Source organism: Zea mays, chromosome 2 (assembly GCF_902167145.1).
Source record: "Zea mays cultivar B73 chromosome 2, Zm-B73-REFERENCE-NAM-5.0, whole genome shotgun sequence".
NCBI lineage: Eukaryota > Viridiplantae > Streptophyta > Magnoliopsida > Poales > Poaceae > Zea > Zea mays.
Window position 1 is genome coordinate 10,864,680 of NC_050097.1, and position 21,103 is coordinate 10,885,782.

Below are 21,103 nucleotides of genomic sequence, written 5' to 3' on the forward strand. Positions count from 1 at the left end.
CGGACCGTCCGACCCCTGAGGCCGAACCATCCGCACTACACTAAGACACCTCCAACGATGTACCGACACCCATGGAGGAAGATGACCTGCAAGGAGAAGACCTGGTCGACTATAAAGCTACGCCAGAACACTTGGAAAATTAGGAAAAGCTAGGTGACAGATTGGTCAGGATCAGTATGACGCTCGACGATGTTGAGACTGACAGTTCGATCAAAGCTAAAGGGGTCACGTCCGAGACCAAGACGACTGCGTACCATCCTAGTAAGTGGCAAGATGCCTAAGAAAACCGATGTGATAACATCGAGTTAGTTGCTTTTGGTTCGCTCAGCTCCACCAAAAGGCAGGGGAGCATATGTTGAGCACCAATTTGAGCGCGCGGACGGTTCGCGCCTGTGGGCCGGACGGTCCGCGCGGGCGCAGAGCAGATTAGGGTTCCGAATTTTGTGCTACGGTTGTTAGCTAAAATCGCGGGATAAGCTCGGAAATTAGTTTGTAAAGGGTCCAGCCCCCTCCTCTATAAATAGAGAGGTATACGACCGATTTGTAATCAACAATCGAATCAATACAACTTCTATTTCGCATTTATTTTCTGTACAATTAGGAGTAGTTCTAGTCTAGTTCTAGGTTAGCCTCTCAATCCCTAAATTCTCCGTCTCTCCTCGACTCTACGTCAATTAGAGGAGTCTATATCGGCCTGCCTGAGCCTAGACAACTCCTAGGATCTCTCCTCTCCGACGGGGTCCCTCCCGGGAGCGAGATCCAGGCGCCGCCGGCGATCTTCCGCCGCCCCTGCGCACGCGCGGACCGTCAGGCCCTAGGGCGCGGACCGTCCGGCCGTCAGGCAGGGAACCCGAGCTCCTGCACCAGGTCGCGGACCGTCCGGCCCTGTGCCGCGGACCGTCCGCGCCTGACCAGAGAGCACCGCCGCCTCACGCCAGGTCGCGGACTGTCCGGCCCTGTGCCGCGGACCGTCCACGCCTGACCAGAGAGCACCGCCGCTGGTTCTTTTGAAGTAATTGACGCCTCCAAAAAGGTGTCAACAATAGTGAAGCTCCGAAGCTGAATTTCCCTCTCAAACAGGTCCTTATATATCGTTCTTCTTCAGAAGCTGTGTCAGGAAGATAAGAAGAATGTAGCGTCCCCTGAGGCTCTGCTGGCAATGATGCTTGCGTGTCTGCAGAGCAAAGAGGCAGAGAGCCTGAACAATTCGTTTGGCCCTTTTCTTGTGCTTGGCAGCCTGATCAGATGCCAATGCGATCCCATATCTCCCCATATCTGATAGGGAAAATAAAATCTCTCCGCGTCTGCTGCACTACCGGCTGGTGGTTGTGCTCGCCAGCGCGGTTGAATCCCATCTCACCTCCCCTCATCTGCCGTCGTCCGGTGACTGACAGGACGAGGCTCCTTTTCCGCACCAGCAGCGCCCTCTCCACTTGATGATGGCCTGGCCTGCTAGCTCGAGAAGAAGAAATGGGCAAGCAGTGGCAATGAGATGGATGTTCTTGGTTTAGCAGTTCTTGGTCGTTGCCTGAATCCTGCACATTTTACTACTACAGTTGTGAGCCAGAATCGCACAGATCTGCCTGAATTCTTCTTCTGAATATCCACAGCAATGCGAAATTGGACCTGCGGAAAAGGAATGGGCAACTGATTGGTACAGTACTCACTAGACAATAATAATCCTGACCAATATGTAACCATATCCGCACAGAAGATGCCAGGGTTAGATTTTTTTTGTTGTTGTTGCAGGCCATGAACAGTCCAAGGGCGTTTGCTGTAATCTGCTCGCGTCCAAATTAATCCAGGAGGATGAGAGTGTGAGACTGACACATGCACAGGGATCACGCCAGGTATATAAACACGCAAGTGGCCCACCCACCGGCGACGGCTTCGATCCGAGAACAATCCGTCGTCCGAGTTGGCATCTTTGGCCAGACCAGTATCATTGCCCAATCACGGATCTCTCGGATCTCTCCCTCCTCTTTCTAATCTCTCTCTCTCTCTCTCTCACACACACATTTCCCACTACCTGCTCCTGCTTCTTGCCTGTTCGGTGTGCGCTGCGCGAGGTGAGGAGCGGAGCAGGGAGGTGAAGGGGATGAAGGAGGAGATGATGGTCGGCCTGTCGGCGCCGGAGCCGGTGGGGAGGTGGGGCGCCGCGCCGCCGCAGGCGATGCTGGAGAGGATGAAGGACTACGGCCAGGAGGGCGCCTTCGCGCTCTGGGACGATCTCTCGCCCGAGGACCAGGAGCTCCTCGTCCGGGACATCGAGGTGAGCTGCAACTGCAACTGCAATGCGCGGGGGCTCCGGCTGTGCCGGGCCCAAAAGAGTTGGAATTCCGTGTGAAAGCTCTGTTCTTGCGTTGGAATTATCGGCGAGGTTGTTGTTCTGGGTTCTCTTGGTGCTCTGGAACTCTTCTTCCCTCCGTCGAGACCGTGCCAATTCTGCGCAAAGGCTTGGTTCTTCGTTGGAGTTTATGCATATAGATATCGTTTTTAAGCAGAAAATTCTTCGGAATATTTTATTGATTCGATTTTTTAAGGAGTCAAGCCAATATACTTTTGGGTAATATGATTCCTCGCACTAACAGTAACAGTTTCAGTATGTGTTTCTGGGCAATTCCCAGTTCCACTGATGTCCTTGAGCTGTTTTTTCTTATCCTGCCAACAGATGGAAGTGTGCAGCATTTTTCTTCTTTCATCTCTTACCACTCGTGACAGTTGCTAAATCACGCTCTGCGCTGTGTTGTCCAGAGCCTAGACCTCTCAAGGATCGATCGGATCATCCGGCGCTCCCTTGGATCACAAGGTGAGAAGAGAGGTGGAGGGAGGAATATTCGTTGCTCCAATGTAGAACGCTTTGTCACGTGCATCTTTAGCTGGGTATCCTCAGACAGAGTTATGTGGTGTTCATCCCAATCACAGGCATCCCATTGCCTGCTGTCGAGCCCGTGCCGGAATCTAGTGTCTCCAAGGTGGAGGGCAGGTCTGCAGAGGACAAAGAAAGATGGTGGAAGAAGGGGTTGAAAGCCATCTCGGAGGGGAAGCTGGCCGTTGTCCTTTTGGCCGGTGGTCAGGTACTCTGAATTCTGAGAAGTCTTTCCGATGTCTAGTTTCTGGTGTGTATGTATGTATGTATATATATATCTATGCACTGAGTTGGAAATAATATGCAATGTACATGGCATTTCTCCTAATGCTGTGCGCAGGGTACTCGACTGGGAAGCTCAGATCCTAAGGGATGTTTCAGTAAGTTGCTTTAACCTGAATCCCTGTATGTTAGTACCTAACTTCATATCTCACATGTGCAGTGAGTGTTATGTGTTTTCTTCTCCTGTTTTGGAACCACAGAGATGCATGCTATTGCTGCTGTGAATCATTTCTTGCTTCATATGTAACCTATTTTTCGGTCAATGATGACCACTATATTTTCGATATTGTCTTATTTTGCATCTATTTATGCTGTGAAATTTATCAAAATGGCAAATGTTGTATTGTATTTACACCGTCATCTTTGTTCATCCATTTTGTGGTGTAATTGACCTTTTCCTAATATGTGATGCCCCATTCCGTATGATGGATGGCGTAACTTGTTTTCCTATTTGCCTCAGATATCGGACTTCCATCAGGAAAGTCACTTTTCCAGCTCCAAGCTGAAAGGATTCTGTGCGTTCAAAAGCTGGCTGCTCAATCTAGCGAAAGTAATTTCTCACCTTTCTAGCAATTTTATGTTTTCTTGGCTTCAGATTATCACCCTCAGATTCATAATAACTTGCAGGCCCGAGTAACACTGTGCCGATCCACTGGTACATAATGACAAGCCCCTTTACAGATGCTGCCACCGCCAAATTCTTTGAAACCCGTAGATATTTTGGCTTAGACCCTGACCAAGTAAGTGCTGCAGACCAAAAAAAAAATGGTTTGCTGTGCTAAATGTTCCAACGCATTTGAGCAAAAACGCACAATGCTTCCCATTCGTTAGTAAGAGGTTTGTCTCCCGGTTAGGCTTAAACTTTTTTTTCTTGGCAGGTGACATTTTTCCAACAAGGCACACTTCCATGCGTTTCTGCCGATGGTAGATTTATTATGGAGACACCATATAGGGTACTACAGTCTTCTTGGACTTCTAACTCTCTTTTGACCCTGTATAGTCAGGATCCATAATGTTTTGTGTTTGCAACTTGATCTCTAGGAGTTTGGCTCATGGAGCCCAATTGTTCAACTCAGTTTTTCATTTTGACAGAGTCTTTTTTTTAATATATACTGAGCAAAAAAAAACAAATGCTAAGTTGTGGCATTCTTGTTGTCCATGCTGTGGATGAAACCAGGTAGCAAAGGCTCCTGATGGCAACGGTGGAGTTTATGCTGGTAATCCCCGTAAAAAAACGCAACTTCAATTGCATCATTTACCGAACAATCCTGGCAGATGATTAGTCTGGCTATCGTAACATATATCTCGCAGCACTGAAGTCCAAGAAGTTGATGGAAGATATGGCCGCGCGGGGTGTGAAATACGTAGATTGCTACGGAGTTGACAACGCGCTGGTGAGAGCATGCATTTTGAGACAAATCCTCGCGTTTTATTCCCCTTTCTTCTTTTTTTTTTACTTACCAGTGCCATGCGTGTCTACAGGTTCGAGTTGCAGATCCTACGTTCTTAGGGTACTTCATTGACAAGGGCGCATCTTCTGCCGCCAAAGTGGTTAGGAAGGTACAGTCCACTCCAGTCTCTCATGCTTAATTCGAACTGGTGGGCAGGGGGCTACACCGTTGTCATAGCAACGCAATGCACCTCATTGACAGCCGATTGAACACTCAACACAACAGGCTTATCCGCAAGAGAACGTTGGGGTGTTCGTTCAACGAGGCCGTGGTGGACCGCTCTCGGTGGTTGAGTACAGCGAAATGGATGCGGCTATGGCTACCGAAATGAATCAGTCGACAGGGCGACTCCGTTACTGTTGGAGCAACGTATGGTTCTATCCTTCGCTTCTCGTTCTCTTTCGCCCTCCCTCCATCCAAAAACTGTTCTCTCCTTTTTTTTTTTTTTGTAGATCTGCCTGCACATGTTCACTCTGGACTTCTTGAACCAAGTGGCAAACAGCCTTGAGAAGGACAGTGTGTGAGTGTTGTCTAGTTTGCCTCTGCCTTCTCTCCAAAATGCCGTCGCCAGTCAGGCCTTGAGCGATAGAGTAGGCAACCGCATCTGTTGGACCTGCCTGACAGTTGTGTGTCGTCGATCTTGTGAGCAGATACCATCTAGCTGAGAAGAAGATCCCTTCCATCCATGGGTTCACGACGGGCCTGAAGCTTGAACAGTTTATATTCGACGCCTTCACATACTCCCCGTCCACGGCACTTTTCGAGGTCAGAATTTCTATCTAACCATAGGCTCACATGTTTTCTTCTTCTTGTTCCTCATCAAGAGCAGGGGAAACAAAAAAACTTCAGGTCATGCGGGAGGAGGAATTCGCGCCGGTAAAGAACGCCAGCGGCGCAACGTATGACACCCCTGATAGCGCGAAGCTCATGCTGCTCCGCCTCCACAGCAGATGGGTAGTCGCTGCTGGCGGCTTCTTGACGCACTCTGTGCCCTTGTATATGACAGGTAATTAAGCGCTCGTAGTGAGCTTGTATATGCATGTATATCGTTTCTCTGGTGACGCTTTTGCTTTGCTTCCACTCCTACTCGTAGGCGTCGAAGTTTCTCCGCTCTCCTCCTACGCCGGAGAGAACCTGGAAGCCATCTGCCGTGGGCGAACGTTCCATGCGCCGAGCGAGATCTCGTTTTAGGAGGTAGACCTGTTCATGGGACTGGAGTAGCAGTTGTGTGATCATCTGTAAAACGAGCGTAAAGGATGGGCAGGCTGTTGTGTACTGCGTGTTGTAGATGTAACATCTCGGACGGACACCAAATTCATCTCGAGTTTTCTCTCCATCTCTGTGTTGCTCCCCCGTAGGCTGTAGATCGTTTCGACATTTGAGTCACCCTATTAAAAACAGAAAGACCGTTCGTCCAATTTAATTTGCTAGGCTGACCAGCAAGTTGAAACAAGTCATACGAGAGGATTGCAGATTGGCAGGTACAAATGATGAAGAACCGTAAAGCTTCGTTCTCCCATTTCAGCACATGATAGTGTTGACGTATGATCTTAAACACAGCGAGAAACATAACGAATCGGTAAAACTAATACAAGGATCGGCCAAATCAACATTGACCCAATTCTTCGTCAGTAAGCTCTCGAATACTACTTTCTAGAAAGACCCGTCTAAAAGAAGCACACAGAGAATCGACAAGACCACACAGAACACCGTCAAATTTTGCCGAGACAAGCTGTTGAAAATAGCCTTACAATGGCAGCACTGCAGGAAGACAACATTTACACTGTCATCACCAATCAAATTAGGCTAACGCTAATCACAAAACTGGAAGCATCCTAGCGTCCTGATGTGGTTTGTCTGCCAAATTTCGCAGTTTGATGGCCAATTACCATAAGTACGATGGGCACAAATGACGTTGCTTAACTAACCAGTTAACCATTAGCCCTAGCTGCACTGTACCACATCATTATCTGAGATGAGAATAACATGGCAGATTGAACTACGAGAACGACTTGAGAGAATAATTACTGCCGCCGATTACCAGACTCCGATCAATGCAGCAAAAACATCCTAGGTAACATAGCGTAAAAGCATAGGAAATTAGGAACACAGCCCAGACATATCAGAAGACATGAAACAATAGAGATCTTAGCAAAACTTTGCACGACAAGGTACAATAAGTAGTAACATGTTCAGATGATTGCACGGACATGGAACAATCTCCAAATTATAGTCGAAAAGCACCAGCCTAGAAGAGAGATTTCTTTTGAATTAAAAAGACATTCTATAGACTACTCATGGAACATAGTCTATAAACTCAGGCTGCTGTGAAGGCCTTCTTTCCAGCAGCTGCGGATCCAGCTGGAATGACTTTAACGACATTGAACCTCACAGTTTTTGACAGGGGCCTGTTCACAGTACAGAAACACATGCTTCAGTAAATAATAATGTCTGTCTATGCATATGCTCTTCAACAAAACTGAAAACATTTAGTATGTTCCACATGGCGGTAGTTCCATTTTATCATTGTTGAACGTAGAGAAGGATCTGCAGTCCATATTATTGTTCTAGACAAACAAGATAAGCTGGACTCAAAAGAGTGATCAGACACAAGCATTACCTGCACTGGCCAATGATGACATGGTCACCTTCCTTCACACGGAAGCATGGGGAGATGTGAGCAGGAATGTTGGAGTGCCTCTTCTCATACCTGCAAGGGACACGAGTAACTAAATGTTAGAAAGTTCATTTTGAAAGACAAACCATGAGTCTAGGTTCCACAAACAGTCCACTTACCTCTGGTATTTCTTTACAAAGTGGAGGTAGTTCCTGCGAACAATGATAGTTCTGTTCATCTTAGCACTGTGGCATGTCCCAGCAATAATTCTGCCTCTGATAGAAACAGTTCCAGTGAATGGGCATTTCTTGTCAATGTAGGTCCCTGTGGGCAAACAAATATTAATGATCTGTCAACACATGCAAGAAATATCACTAATAAATGCAATGTTTTCATGTGCCATAGTACTTGGGATCATATCCTCATTGTTTACCAAATAGGATGACATTTGAAGCTACACCAATTTAATTATTTGGTAGAAAAACTATAGCAAACAGGAATTAAAAAATAATTCATAAGAGATTAGTAAACAGTACATTATATACTTCACCATCTAAGGCAAGGTACATCGTAGCACACAGAAACATGACCTATCACCTGTTGGTATACTACCAATTTAAGCATTCAAAACTCTTATTCATTCATCATAAATAGATAGATGATCATTTGCCCTTATCTCAAATAACTATTCCCGTCTTCAGACATTAGGACTTTGAAGACAGAACTACAGACAAATGAAACCATTATGGACATTATTCGCTTCACCCAAACAGATCTCAGTATTTTTGGAAACCGTGGTTTTGCTGTGATTTTGAAAACTGTATTATTTTTGTCATTAACAAATGTAAACCTTAGTGTTTTAAAACCGTGGTACCCAAAAACTTCACTACCAATCAGGGCCTATTATACCTTCAATTGCTTCCCTGGGAGTCTTGAAGCCAAGGCCAATGCTCTTCCAGAATCGGTTGCCGCCCTTGCCAGGCTTCTTACCTTTGCCGGATTTCTTTGAGCTATAAAATTAAGATATCTACTGTCACAAAATGTATATTGCTCAGAAAATTGAAAGCATGGAAGAGGCAAAAAGTTCTCACCTGAGGAAAACCTTTGGCTGCTTGAGGAAAGCCTTCTCAGTCTGAAAATTTGATAAATAGAAAACATTAGAACTACTTTGCAACTAGCTGGAAATTACTGGACTTGCTTATACACAAGAACAAATAAAAAAACTTGGCAAAACACTGACTAATGCAGTAAGTACTGTGTTCTGAAATAATCAGAGCGTACTAATACTGCTGTAAACGCATCATATCAAAAGTACAAACTAAACCTAGTCCTAAAAGGCTTAAAAGGCATACAATGGAACTACGGTAATAAAGTTTATACAACTAAGTCTCATATTATGCATTAATGGTCACAAATTACAACTCCAAGTACCACAATAATCACGTCCCTCTAATTACCGAGTAGCAGAGCCGCAACCCTACAGAAGAATAAGTGAGATTGGCAAGTGCCAGCACTAGATTCTACTATAATCGGATTTAAACCCTCGATGAGTTCTTGTGCCCTTAACTATAAATCCCCGACAAACGATTGACGAAGGATGCATCACTAGATTCTACCATAATCGGATTCTACTCATTTGCAAACCCCCACACGCTGACAAATATGCAAAGATAAGCTGTCGATAAGATCGAGCACATAGATCCCAACAAACCCACACACACTAGCAGCCGCAGGCATCTCCACACGGGACCAAACCAGGTGAGGGACAAGCAAACTTATCTATGCGAATTCGCATCGCATATCAAACTGCCCCGACGGCGAGCGACGAAGCGGACGTCGTACGCAGGAAGTAGCGAGAAACAGCATTACCTGTTCCGCCATGGCTGCGCGGTGAGCGTCGAGCTGCGAGGCGGCGGCGGCGCGCGTGGATGCGAACTGAGGCTCGGAGGGGAAGTGGCGGCGCGGCGGAAACCCTAGGGAGCAATCCTATAAATAGCGGAGCGAGAGGGGTTGGTTCAAAATTTTCATAAGAGCCCCTTAACTATCGTGATACGTGCCCTCAACCCTGACAAACCTTAAAGTTTGCAAAAACACCCTATACACTATAGAGCAAGCGTGAAAGCTGGCCCAAAAGGTCTATTATTTCCACGGCCCATACTCTCGTGGGCTTGGCTCGCTAAGTTTCAGTTACTACAGTCTGTTCGCAGTGACTCCAACACTGGAGCCAGTGCAGAGCTATCGCCACACTGTCCGATCTCACTGGCCGCTCGATCTCATCCGTCCGCTGGTAAGCCATAAGCCAAAGACCACAATAGATCTCGTCTCCCTCCGTTCCCCTCCTGTCCGTCATTTTCTCGTCACCTACATATCTCCGGCTCGCCGTCGGCGTCGCCGCCTCCTCCTCCTTCGCCCGCTGGAGGCGCCCATAGCGACCTCACCGGTGGGTTTGCTGAAGTGACATCGGCCGAGGTGGAACTGGTTGGGGGGAGTCCATTTCGGGTTCGAGCAGCCTGAGCCGGCGCGCCGGCAGCGACGGAGGTAAGTCCAGCGGAGTGAAGATCCACCTAAATTCATTCGGTTTCTCGGATTGGAGACCTACAGTTTTCCCCCGATTCTTTTTGTATTGGAGATTTATGGATAAGAAGTCGTGGTGATCGATGCTTCGTTGCAGTCGTGCAGTTGAGTTGAGATGGCAAACATTCCCCACTCCTTCGCAGGGGCCTCGCCTCCGTCCCCCTCTCCGATGGCTGGCAGCAGCAGCGGCCCCGCCCCGGGCCAGGCAGCCAAGGACAAGAAGATGGCGTCCGCGGAACAGCTGGTCCTGGAACTCTGCGACCCTGAACTGCGCGAGAACGCTTTACTTGAGCTCTCCAAGGTTGCTTCCACAGCTGTTATAGCTCCCACCCGTGGCTGATGATTTTCTCATAGTGGTCTCTAAGATATCAGTTGGATTTGTGTGTGAATTATCTCTTGTTAATTGTTTTTCTTGATTCAAAGGCCTCAACTTTAGCTATATGTCTTGAATTTTGATCATGGTTTCAGCTTGTAAGCTGTTACTTGGGCAGCAGCCATTTGAGATTTTCATCATGTGGCACATTTATTTATTTGTTGAATGAACTTGCTTTGATTAGCTTATCCATACTTCCATAAACCTTGTGTTAAATGGTGGGGCTGACCCAATGCCGAAGGCTCCCACATGAGTGAAGTCCGGGGAAGGGATAAACCGAGGCAAGCCTTTCCCCTGCAAATATGGGAAGGCTGCTTCAAAATCGCGACCTGGTGACTCAGTTGGACAGCTCTCACCACTGAACCAGGCCTGTCCTTTCTCCATAAACCTTATGTTGCTATTCCAAAATTAGTAGCTTAGTTGCTAGACTATGAATGGATGCCCAGATAAGTGGCTTCAAATTTGTAGTATCATTTTGTATTTAAAATTGAAAGTAAATTATTGTATATTTGTATGTTCAGTCGTTAATATGAAATAGCATTTTGCAAGGCAAAACTGCCTGATATCTAAATTTACCCATTTTTTCAGAAAAGGGAGATTTTTCAAGATCTTGCTCCGCTGCTTTGGCACTCATTTGGCACAATTGCTGCGTTACTCCAGGTATGCATATTTTCTGGCCCTTCAATAGATAACATTTTAATACCTGTAAATTGTAATGATAAAGGACTAGTATATAGGTTTGAGGATACTTCATTCCTTTTGTTGTGTCCCTGTGATGAATTTGTTATTGTGCCAAAGTCATTTTTTTACCTTAAGGGCCCGTTTGTTTCCCTTGATTTTGAGGAATTGGAATCTAACTATTGGAGTATGTTATTTTTTAGAATGTGACATTCCATAACTTTCTAAAGTTTATATATAAGCCTATCTCAAATTCATGGGGTGAGAAATGGAAATTGATTCTATAGATTTAAATGCAACTTTTCTAATGTACAACTTATAGCACACTCTTCTACTTACTTCTTTATAGCATAAGGGTAGTGTATAACTATCTCTCTCATATGATTTAGGATAATATACAAATAAATTACATATACAAATGTATTAACTTAATTAGTTTGTGTCTAAATTATGATTATTAGAATGGAATTCAATTCCAACCAAACAAACGGGGCCTAATAGAAATCAGCATGGCATTAGTCGCCATAAGTAGTGCAGCTTTTTTCTGGTTTAACCAAATCTTATTTCTGGTTTAACCCAAATTACCTAATCTTTCTAACTTGTTATGCTTGGTAACCTGAAAACATATACAGGAGATTATATCCATTTACCCGTCACTATCACCCCCCACACTGTCACCTGGAGCATCAAACCGAGTTTGCAATGCTCTTGCACTTCTGCAGGTACACTTTTTCATCTAACGGGATCATAGCTCATTTTTTTTTGTTTCTGGTTGCTGCTACTGTAAGGTAACAAGTTTAGATTTATGACATACCTTTATGTTTCATTGATTTCATTCACTATTGCAGTGTGTTGCATCGCACCCTGAGACCAGGATCCTTTTCCTAAATGGTAACAAGCCATGCCTTGCATAATATTTGTTTAAATGCACATATAATAAATGTATTATTAACCTGTCCTCCGTCTCCTTCCTAATAGTCTCGATCATGTATGTCACAACTATTATTGACAGAATTTAAATTCTTTTCAGCTCATATTCCATTGTACCTGTACCCTTTCCTCAACACTACCAGCAAAACGAGACCTTTTGAGTACCTAAGGCTTACTAGCTTGGGGGTCATTGGTGCTCTTGTCAAGGTAATTTGTGCTTGGAAGTTTACCTGAACTAACATGTCCATTGTAATGCCTCTGCCTCTGGTACTAGATAGGTGCATACTACGCGATCAACAGATCTATTTTTTCACTATTTTGCAATATAATTATCAGCGAAGATTCATGTAGTTCTCGTGTACTGCTATATAATTAGCACAATACAATGCATCCAGTTTATTTGCCTTCAGTTTAATTAAATAAAGAAATTGACTATGGAGAATCTGAACATAGCATGATAGTTACATTGTTACCTGAGACAAATCACAAGACAAAATAGCAGCTTTGTTATTTGTTGCATTGACATGTTATTTTAATATCAATTTACAATACACCAGTAATAACATCATATATGCTACCTTTTGGCCTGTTCCCTTCATTTTATTAAAAAAATACATAATAATATAATAAGTACCTGTTTGTTCTAAAAATAATACTTCTGTAAATGAGAATATTATTTTTCCTTTTGGTAATAATGCAGGTTGATGATACTGAAGTCATCAGTTTTTTGCTGCAAACTGAAATAATTCCTCTGTGCTTGCGAACCATGGAGATGGGTAGTGAGCTATCCAAAACTGTATGTAGCTAGCCATATATTCTCATTCAAATATCATTATTTATCTCTTCTGCTTAATACTGACAAAGGTGTAATAGTATTTTTTTAGTATTGATTTGTCACCTGAAGTTTATCTCGTGCACTACTACTTTGCCATCATCAGTTATCTCTAGAATATTCTTGTCCTGTATCATATTCTCTCTGATAAGCCTAAATTTGTACAATTCATAAGCCTAAAAGGTGACTTATATAATATATACAAGGACCCTCAAGAGTTGTTTGGCAATTCAGTGACTGTCCTGGGTCCTGTTTTGGGGAGCTTCTGGTAGCTTTTGCTTCTCCAAAAGAAAAGCTAGAAGCTCCCCCCAAACAGAGCAGCTTCTTCAAGCCGGTAAAAGCTTCAAAAGCTGCATTTGTACTAAAAACAGTGAAGCTCCCTCAGAGCAGCTTCCCAGCTCTCCAGGAGATGCTTTTGGAGAAGCTACAGTTTCCCGAAACAGGGCCCTGCTCTGTTGACCCCCCCCCCCCCCTTCCTGATACATATTTGAATATGAGTTTATAGTGTGTGTGGGGGGGGGCGTGTGTAAGTAGGGGGGTAATGGGTTCTAAATTTTATACTATAAAAATTAAGGATCAGATTAGAATCGAGCTCTATTTCTATTCATTTTTAACTAAAATTAATTAAGGGCTCACATGAATTATGAAGAAGCATTAGGATCATGATCCATTACCACCCCTACGTGTAAGATGTTTTTTGGTGGTTGTGGTTGATTTTGAATTTTAAGGCCGCATATGTCTCATGGACCACACAAGCTCATATTCATCTACATTTATAGCCGTCACTAACTTAGCCAAATATGCATATGTGGCGGCTAGCAACAGGTCCTTGGTTTCTTGGGTTATTTATTCTCTTTTTATCGTGTTTGAATGTTTTCGTGTTCATTTGCATAACATCTTAGGTCTACATCAGTATATGAATTGAGATCAAATGTGAATTGTTAGATTTTTCAGTGTCGTCACATGTTTGCTTGGGACTGAAAAGGTTTGTTATTTTATGCATATGCAGGTGGCAACTTTCATCGTCCAAAAGATTCTTCTAGATGATGTTGGGCTGCGCTACATTTGCGCCACTGCTGAGCGTTTCTTTGCCGTAGGCAGTGTTTTAGCAAACATGGTTGTTTCACTTGCTGATCAGCCCTCCACAAGGCTGCTGAAGCACATCATTCGTTGTTACCTCCGGCTGTCAGATAACCCTAGGTCTGTCCTATCATTCGTATTCTGCGAAGTTATTTTACAAATGCCCCAACAATATATGTAATCTTTTGAACTTTTCCCTTTCTACGCAGGGCTTGTGCTGCATTGCAGAGCTGCCTTCCAGACATGCTCAAAGATGGGACCTTCAATAACTGCCTTAGGGTGAGTCATGCTCTTGCATCAGCTATAACAAGTTCATTTCATTATTGCACTCTTCTTAAAAAATACCGCAAAACTAAATGTTTTGAATAAATACTAAATATAACGATTTACTGTGACAGGATGATCCAGCGACAAGGCGCTGGCTCCAACAGCTCCTGCACAATGTGACTGGCGGAGGCATGGGAGGTGCTCCTCAACCAGGAATGGATCCCATGAACATGGGAATGTGATGTGCATTCTAGTTGTTGCAATTCACTGCAATAACACATCACCTCTCAGTGAATTACAACTAGAGAAGATCTGGCCACTGTCCAGATGAAACTTAGTATGGTGTAGCCTGACTTTCTGCCGGGGTAAAAATAGGAATGTTGTTTGGTATTGCCATAAGCTAAGCTGTAGAAACAAGATCGGCAGGCTTCTGTTATTGTGTTCTTGCACCGGAGCTCTTGTGCGTTGACCCTTCAGAACCTGAGAACAAAGGAGGAAACCCCCGTCCCGTGAAGCTTTGTCGCAGTGCCGATCGATCAAGATCTTGAATTGCTTCAGATGATGCCATAAGAAAGCATACTGAAAAGAAGTGTATGCCGTGTGCTATATTTTACGAGTTTATGGGTTGCTTTTGTCTTTCTAGTGGCGTCGTGTAACAAAGTCCGCTGTTCTTAATTTGTTCAGGTAACAATTAATTAATCCAGCAATATTTTTTCCCAGGTTACCGAGCAATCAATTAATCGCTCCAGTAATATATTCGTATGTCATTGAAGGGGCATGGTTGGGATGCATGAAATGAAATAGTCAGGAATTGAATATGTTCCTCCTAGCTGGAACTCAAGTTCTCAGCTTGGAACATAAAAAGCTGAGAGACCGTTTGGATCCTTTTATTTTAAAGAAATTGGAATTTAGTTAATAGAGTAGATTATTTGGTTTGGAATTTAACATTCCACCACTTTCTAAAGCTTGATATAAGTTTTTTCCCTAAATTCATAGAATGAGGGGTGAGAATTGATTTTATATATTAAAAGTCTATGTACTCTCTAACTTATAACACATTCGGTTTTCTCCTCTATAATAGAAATATAGCATATAAATATTTTTCTTGTATAGCCAATAATAATATAAAAATATATTCTATAAAATCATATTATATTAATTAATTTATGTCTAAATTACAATTATTTGAATGAAATTCAATTCTAAGAATTTAAAAAGAACCTGAAGCCCTGTCAAACTGATCTAAACTAAAGATGTGAGCTCTTAACCGAATATAAACGGAAGTTGCACCTAGTGTCCTCGGGAGACTGTCTTTTAAGGCCTTGTTGGAAGCAATCTAATTTTTTAAAATCCAGAAGATGGTTAATTGTGTTTGGAATTATTTCAATTTTTATAAACTAGCTTTAGCTAGTGGAGACTAGTTTTTTGGTTTTTAAAAAATTGGGAATCCTATTTATATAAACTAGCATGTTTGTAACTACCTCAGTTTCTGTAAAACAGTTTCTTAAAAACTGGGTGTTTCGAAATAGACCTAAGTTTGTGTTGTCTTCCATAAACTAAAATAACACAATTCTAGCTGAATCATGGTGGTCTATCGTCTTCCCACTCATGTATTAGAGGAATCTAGACTAGTATGAGATCGTTCAGGGGAAAAAAACTATTGAATGAATTCGTTGTTCCTTGAACTGAACATACCCATGGAAAATGAGATGATGGTGGTGGTGGACCGTGGTGGCGGTTTACATTAGAATGTGGAGGCACGAACCAACAAGATTTTGGTCATTCACAAGGCTAAGATCTGGGACTTACGACTTCAAGTACATGCTAACAAGTTTATTGACTTCAAAAAGGAGCAGGATAGGGGCTCCCAAAACTCCCATCGCGGGCAGCTCGGTCTAAAGTAAGCATGTGGCTTCGTTCCCTTGGATCTGGTTCAGGACTTTTGGTTTGTTTCTTTGGGACAATCTCTCCTACCTACCTGTAATACAAACTATGCTTCCACTTTTTGTTAGATCATGTCCATAGTTCACTCATACAATAACCTAAAATATTGTTTTGCACTGTTTGCTTTATTCGCGGAGTAGTGAAGTTTAAATATATATATATATTGGAGTTGGGTAAGTTGTTGAAGATAGCCTTAACGTAGCTATTGGCTCTTCTCTGCTATGTTGCGAGACCACTACTTACATGACATAGGTGGTATTTGGTTCTCCTGACTAAAGTTTAGTCCATGTCGTATCAGATGTTTGAATACTAATTACGATTATTAAATATAGTTTAATTTTAAAATCAATTGCAGAGATAAAGACAAAAATAACAAGAAGAATTTATTATTCAGTCTAATTAATTAGTAAATCTTTATTATAGCATTACATGAGTGAATCGTGAACTTATTAGACTTAGTAGATTCGTCTTACTATTTAGTCCTCATATATATAATTAGTTTTATAATTTGATTATATTTAGTACTTCTAAGGGGCCGTTTGGATGTTTAGCTTGTAACTAAAATTTAGTTACTTTTCCTTTGGCTTGGGGATCCAAACAACTAACTAGCATCCAAACATACATTTAACGTGACGAGACTAGAAATCAGTCCGCTCGATCCAAACAACCTCATAGATTGAGTATCTCAAACATTTACTCAAACTGGTGCCTCAAATTAAAATATATGGCTCTACGCAGAAAAAAAACTACTCCAACAATGCTCCATTTTATAAAATTTGGTCAAAACATTATATGGTGTTCTCTCGAGTGTCTCAAGTATACTACACCGTAGTGGACTGCCCTATAATCTAGATTTAAGGCTTTATTGTTGGAGCAGACTATTTTGTTGGTTCTCTAGTGGCATGTTTGGAAGCACCCGATTTTTTTAAAATGGTTTATGAAAACTATTATGGTTCCAAACATATCAGTTTATATCTTAATTTATAGGAATTAGATTCTCAATTTCTTAAAAACCAAGAAGCTAGCCTCCCTAGCTAAAACTAGTTTATGAAAACTGGGTAGTTCCAAACACCATAAACAAAAATTTTCATAAACCGGTTTCTAAAAACTACATTCTTAAAAACTATTGCTTCCAAATAGGACCTAAATCCTACAAAATATACTTATTTTTAATTATATAGCATCTTTATAGATCACGTTGTTGGAGATACTCTTAGGCCTATTTATTTCTCTTCTAGATTATATAAGTTGGATTATGGTGAAAGATTAGGAGGGTAAAACATCAACTTGGGTTCACAAATAAGCTAAAATAAGCTATCATTGGGTACCAAAGTGATGTTTATAATGCTAGTTTATTTGTAGTCCAAAGTGATGTTTTACCCTTCTACCCCTTCAATCATAATCAACTTCTATATTACTCTATTAAAAAATCTAATATGGACGTCTAATGCTATCACGGCTTCATACCTCCACGCTGGCACTCTAGACCTGCCCTACGCACTCCCACCCTACGTGGCTCGCCTCGGTGTCATGCCTTGTGGGCCCCATGCGCAGCAATCTCTCAGCTACACCTGACCCTACCCGCGCAGCTATCACGCCGCGCAAAAAATAGTACAGGGCAAGAACTCGAATCCACACCCTTTTACTCTAGGGCTAACCACTAAAACACACGTACCAGAAAATAAACATTATTTTTAAAAAATAAATATCTCATTACCTATTTATAGATAGTATATGATAATCATAACAAAACACGAGTAACTCGCTCCTATATAATCTAGAAAGCAAACAAACCGACCCTAAGAAGCTGACGTTGAGGTAAAGGTATTTCCTCTCGCTCACGGTGAGGCTGTTAATATGATCCTTATCAACAATGCTACCTTTTTTAGCATGTATGTTACCCCCTTTCTTTCTTTGATTGCCTTTGATCCTCTCACTAATCCTTTCACTACTTCTCATTCGATATTTGCTAAATAATGGAGGGATTGAAACAGGTTGCTACCTTGTAAAAAAACGCGGCTTGCTAATATGGAAGTGAAAGGAAGAAAGGCCAGACTATTACACCACGTCGATCGTCGAACCAGTGACTCAGAACAACAATCTTTCCCACAGGCTTCGCTGCAGCTTTGAGAGCCACTCAAATCCCCTCCCCCTTCTCTACACACACGACGAACGCAAGCTCCCAATAACGCATCCCCATTGGATTTGAAAGCTTCTACATGGGACACCGAGCCTCGTAGACGAAGCAGAGGAAACCAGCGAAATCGAAGAGCAAGGAAGCAAGAAGCAGGGCGCCATGGCGTTCCTCCTTCCCAAGCTCACAACGCCGTCCTGCAAGTTGCCCCCAAGTCCCCTCCTCAAGCCCCAGCTCGCTCAGCCGGTCCACGGCGGCGGCAAGATTCAAGGCTCCGTCTTCGGCTCTGTTGCGGCGCAGGTCGCGGCCCCGGGCCACCTCAGTCTCCTGCTCCTGCTCAGCGCCTCGCAGCAGGCAGCCGCCCCGGCGGCCAAATCCACGGCGACCAAGAACCGGACCAAGGGCGGCGGGGATCCGCAAAGGTCGGATTTTTACCTCAACCTCGGGACGGCGGTGCGCACGCTGCGGGACGACCTGCCCGACGTCTTCGTCCGGGAACCCAACTACGATATCTACCGGTGAGTAAGAAGAGCCATTTCCCCCTTTGTGTTGCTATTTCAGTTAATTTTGGGTTAGGCCTTTCAGAATCGTTCGCGCTTGTTGTATGAATTGGCTTAATTTGGATTTGATAGTTTGCTATTTGCTGATCATGGAGAACGTTCACGTGCCTGCTAAGGTCAAACAGAGAAATTGAGCTGCTAATGGTCACTCGGTGCTTACATAAATCATAAATGCAGTAGTAGTGGGCTAGTGGCCAGCATGAACACAATGGTGATTTTTCAGTGATGCCAGACAGCCAGTCACGATTCTAGAAATGAAGTATACTGATTGTTTGCTTATTTCACCTAGCCTTCTAGTAGAACTGAGAATCAATAGATGAGCAACAAGTTTATTGTTTGGTTATAAGACTAGGCTGTTAGAGGGCAATGAGATGCAACAGTCATCATTTTTTTATAATGACCAGTCTATCAAGCCACGTTTTTCATTAAGAGTAAACAAGTTTTATTAAGTGATGTTAAGTCATAGCTTACTGCCCAGAGCAGAACAGACATCAATCTAACACTGAAAACAATTACAGGCTATATGGCACACTAGTTTGTGACAATGACAAATTCAGCACATGGGTGGCGATCTAGTTTTAGGATTGAGAGTCATCAGGGTGCCAGGACCTCCATTTTTGTTTTTGGCTGTGTTCTTTTTACACAGGTTAGAAGTGTGTTCGAGATAATTGTAATTACATCAACTCTACGTAATGATCTTGAGTTAATAAAAAATGTCTTTGCCAAAAGAACGAAATTCAGCACAAAGGCATGTGCAAGTCATCATCAACAGTTTGCTATTAATTATCTCTGACAAGAACACTAGGCCTGAATTTTGCAATCTCTTGCAAGCTTATTCTTTGTAGGCATGACACTCATTTGAAAAGGGAAACTGAAAATATTTTTTTACATCTATTGCAGTGAAGACATCACATTTGTCGACCCACTAAACACTTTTCATGGGATTGACAACTACAAGACTATCTTCTGGGCGCTTAGATTCCACGGGCGCCTACTATTCAGAGAAATTGGGCTTGATGTATCACGCATTTGGCAACTGACAGAGAATTCAATAGTTGTCCGGTGGGAGCTGTGGGGCACTCCACGTGTTCCATGGGAATCGTATGGCTGCTTCAGTGGGACGTCGAGATACAAGGTTGACAGGAACGGGAAAATTTACGAGCACAAAGTCGACAACTTGGCATTGGACTTCCCACGATCAGTAGCGAAAGTGGGCAGCATTGCTGACATGGTAGTCGCCACACCGAGCCCCAATTTAACGTTCTGGAACGTGGTTGGGACAGGTGATGGTTGCTCATGGACAAAGCTGTATGAAGCCGTGCTGGAAGCTGTGGAACGGGAAGAGCATAGTTCCACAGGCATTGGCGTTGGAGCTCTAGGCCCTGTTGGCTGCGGATGTGGCTGCAGTTTTTGAACTGGAAAACTACTGTAGCTTGAACTGCTGCAGCCAGTTCAAGCGAAGAGGGCCCTTAATCACTAGTTCATAGGATGGAATGAGCTCCGGGACTAGTTGCTTGGTAGTAGTTCTTAGGGGAAATGTATAGAAGAATATATATATATATATGGGCACATGAATCACGATACCACTAATATTTCTCTGTATACTGTAGCTATAGGACAGCAAATTTAGATAAAACACATACTAGGTGGCTACATTTGATTACCCTTGTGACCTTGTCTCATACAGTCATACTGAGGTAGTGCTTTCACTGCTTTCATATGCGATACATGGATTTTGAGTGTGATTTGTCCAGTATTAGACACAGTTTAGGATGTGGAGGAAAATTGAACATCGGCAGTTGAGGGAGGTCAAAATAAGTCTTTTTCCTTCTCTAGATGTGTTGTGTCTGGTTTGGCCGGAACATAACTGAGGATTTTTCTATCCTCATTAATAGAGATAACAATGTCGTCTTATATAAATCATATTGTTGTTCCTCACAAACACAGAATGATTCATGTTGATACCAAGCACTTAACACTTTCTACCAAACAAGCTTATAGTTATAGCACTAAGGCCATGTTTGGGATAGTTCCAGTTTCAATAAATTTGATAGAGCAGGTCATTAGGTGCTCTAGAAAATCGTGTAACTAAAATTGTAAGTCGTTAACAAACATTTAGATAAATTAATTTGTTTATTATTTAGATTTAAAATATTTTTAAAACTATTTAAATTGATATTATAAACTACACTCCACACTTAATTTGGAACCTAGAGCCATCCAAAAAGGGCCATTGGCTGTTGCAGAGAGCTCCAGTTTCAGTGATTTGTCAGAACGTTCCGACATCACGACGGATTGTCCGCCAAAATTCAGTTAGAGTTGTCCCTCTACCACCCCCCTTGGACACACATGCCAGCACAAAGTGGAGATACTTCCTACCATAATCCTCCCATCTACCATCACCCTTTCACATAACCATTCATTCATCTTCTCCCTCCCCCTCTCTACATAAGGATGAACAAGATGAAGTAGAGAGAGAAGGAAGGAGTCGAAGGGAAAGTAAAGCATGAGA

The 21,103-nt window shown here is 43.0% G+C and overlaps 4 protein-coding genes across 7 annotated transcripts; 3 read left to right on the forward strand and 1 right to left on the reverse strand.

The window, feature by feature from the left end:
* Window positions 1-1,120: 1,120 nt before the first annotated feature.
* Window positions 1,121-6,020, forward strand: LOC100279878 (UDP-N-acetylglucosamine diphosphorylase 2). Of its 2 annotated transcripts, XM_008669606.4 has the most exons (16): window positions 1,121-1,654; window positions 1,750-2,272; window positions 2,755-2,809; window positions 2,926-3,077; window positions 3,210-3,249; window positions 3,612-3,701; window positions 3,779-3,891; window positions 4,030-4,104; window positions 4,329-4,368; window positions 4,463-4,545; window positions 4,634-4,711; window positions 4,828-4,971; window positions 5,055-5,122; window positions 5,253-5,367; window positions 5,452-5,608; window positions 5,696-6,020. In XM_008669606.4, the coding sequence occupies exons 2-16, from the start codon at window positions 2,099-2,101 to the stop codon at window positions 5,791-5,793; spliced, it is 1,482 nt and encodes a 493-aa protein (XP_008667828.1). In that variant the 5' UTR covers window positions 1,121-1,654; window positions 1,750-2,098; the 3' UTR covers window positions 5,794-6,020. The 2 variants fall into 2 exon arrangements, with proteins under 2 accessions (XP_008667828.1, NP_001311168.1); NM_001324239.1 differs by lacking the exon at window positions 1,121-1,654 and having other exon boundaries at window positions 1,948-2,272; window positions 5,696-5,936.
* A 724-nt stretch (window positions 6,021-6,744) lies between these two features.
* On the reverse strand, window positions 6,745-9,183 carry LOC110485086 (40S ribosomal protein S11). The gene is made up of 6 exons (NM_001324233.1): window positions 9,089-9,183; window positions 8,311-8,351; window positions 8,129-8,229; window positions 7,399-7,543; window positions 7,223-7,312; window positions 6,745-7,010 (listed from the first exon to the last, which is right to left on the reverse strand). The coding sequence occupies exons 1-6, from the start codon at window positions 9,098-9,100 to the stop codon at window positions 6,920-6,922; spliced, it is 480 nt and encodes a 159-aa protein (NP_001311162.1). The 5' UTR covers window positions 9,101-9,183; the 3' UTR covers window positions 6,745-6,919.
* A 370-nt stretch (window positions 9,184-9,553) lies between these two features.
* On the forward strand, window positions 9,554-14,677 carry LOC100193338 (uncharacterized). Of its 3 annotated transcripts, none has more exons than NM_001138473.1 (10): window positions 9,554-9,757; window positions 9,891-10,094; window positions 10,755-10,826; window positions 11,477-11,566; window positions 11,693-11,735; window positions 11,875-11,981; window positions 12,475-12,570; window positions 13,616-13,806; window positions 13,896-13,965; window positions 14,085-14,671. In NM_001138473.1, the coding sequence occupies exons 2-10, from the start codon at window positions 9,909-9,911 to the stop codon at window positions 14,193-14,195; spliced, it is 966 nt and encodes a 321-aa protein (NP_001131945.1). In that variant the 5' UTR covers window positions 9,554-9,757; window positions 9,891-9,908; the 3' UTR covers window positions 14,196-14,671. The 3 variants fall into 3 exon arrangements, with proteins under 3 accessions (NP_001131945.1, NP_001311164.1, NP_001311163.1); NM_001324235.1 differs by having other exon boundaries at window positions 9,556-9,757; window positions 9,899-10,094; window positions 14,085-14,677; NM_001324234.1 differs by having other exon boundaries at window positions 9,569-9,757; window positions 9,937-10,094.
* A 3,331-nt stretch (window positions 14,678-18,008) lies between these two features.
* LOC100275525 (uncharacterized) lies at window positions 18,009-20,253 on the forward strand. The gene is made up of 2 exons (NM_001149584.1): window positions 18,009-18,549; window positions 19,492-20,253. The coding sequence occupies exons 1-2, from the start codon at window positions 18,194-18,196 to the stop codon at window positions 20,003-20,005; spliced, it is 870 nt and encodes a 289-aa protein (NP_001143056.1). The 5' UTR covers window positions 18,009-18,193; the 3' UTR covers window positions 20,006-20,253.
* Window positions 20,254-21,103: the final 850 nt, after the last annotated feature.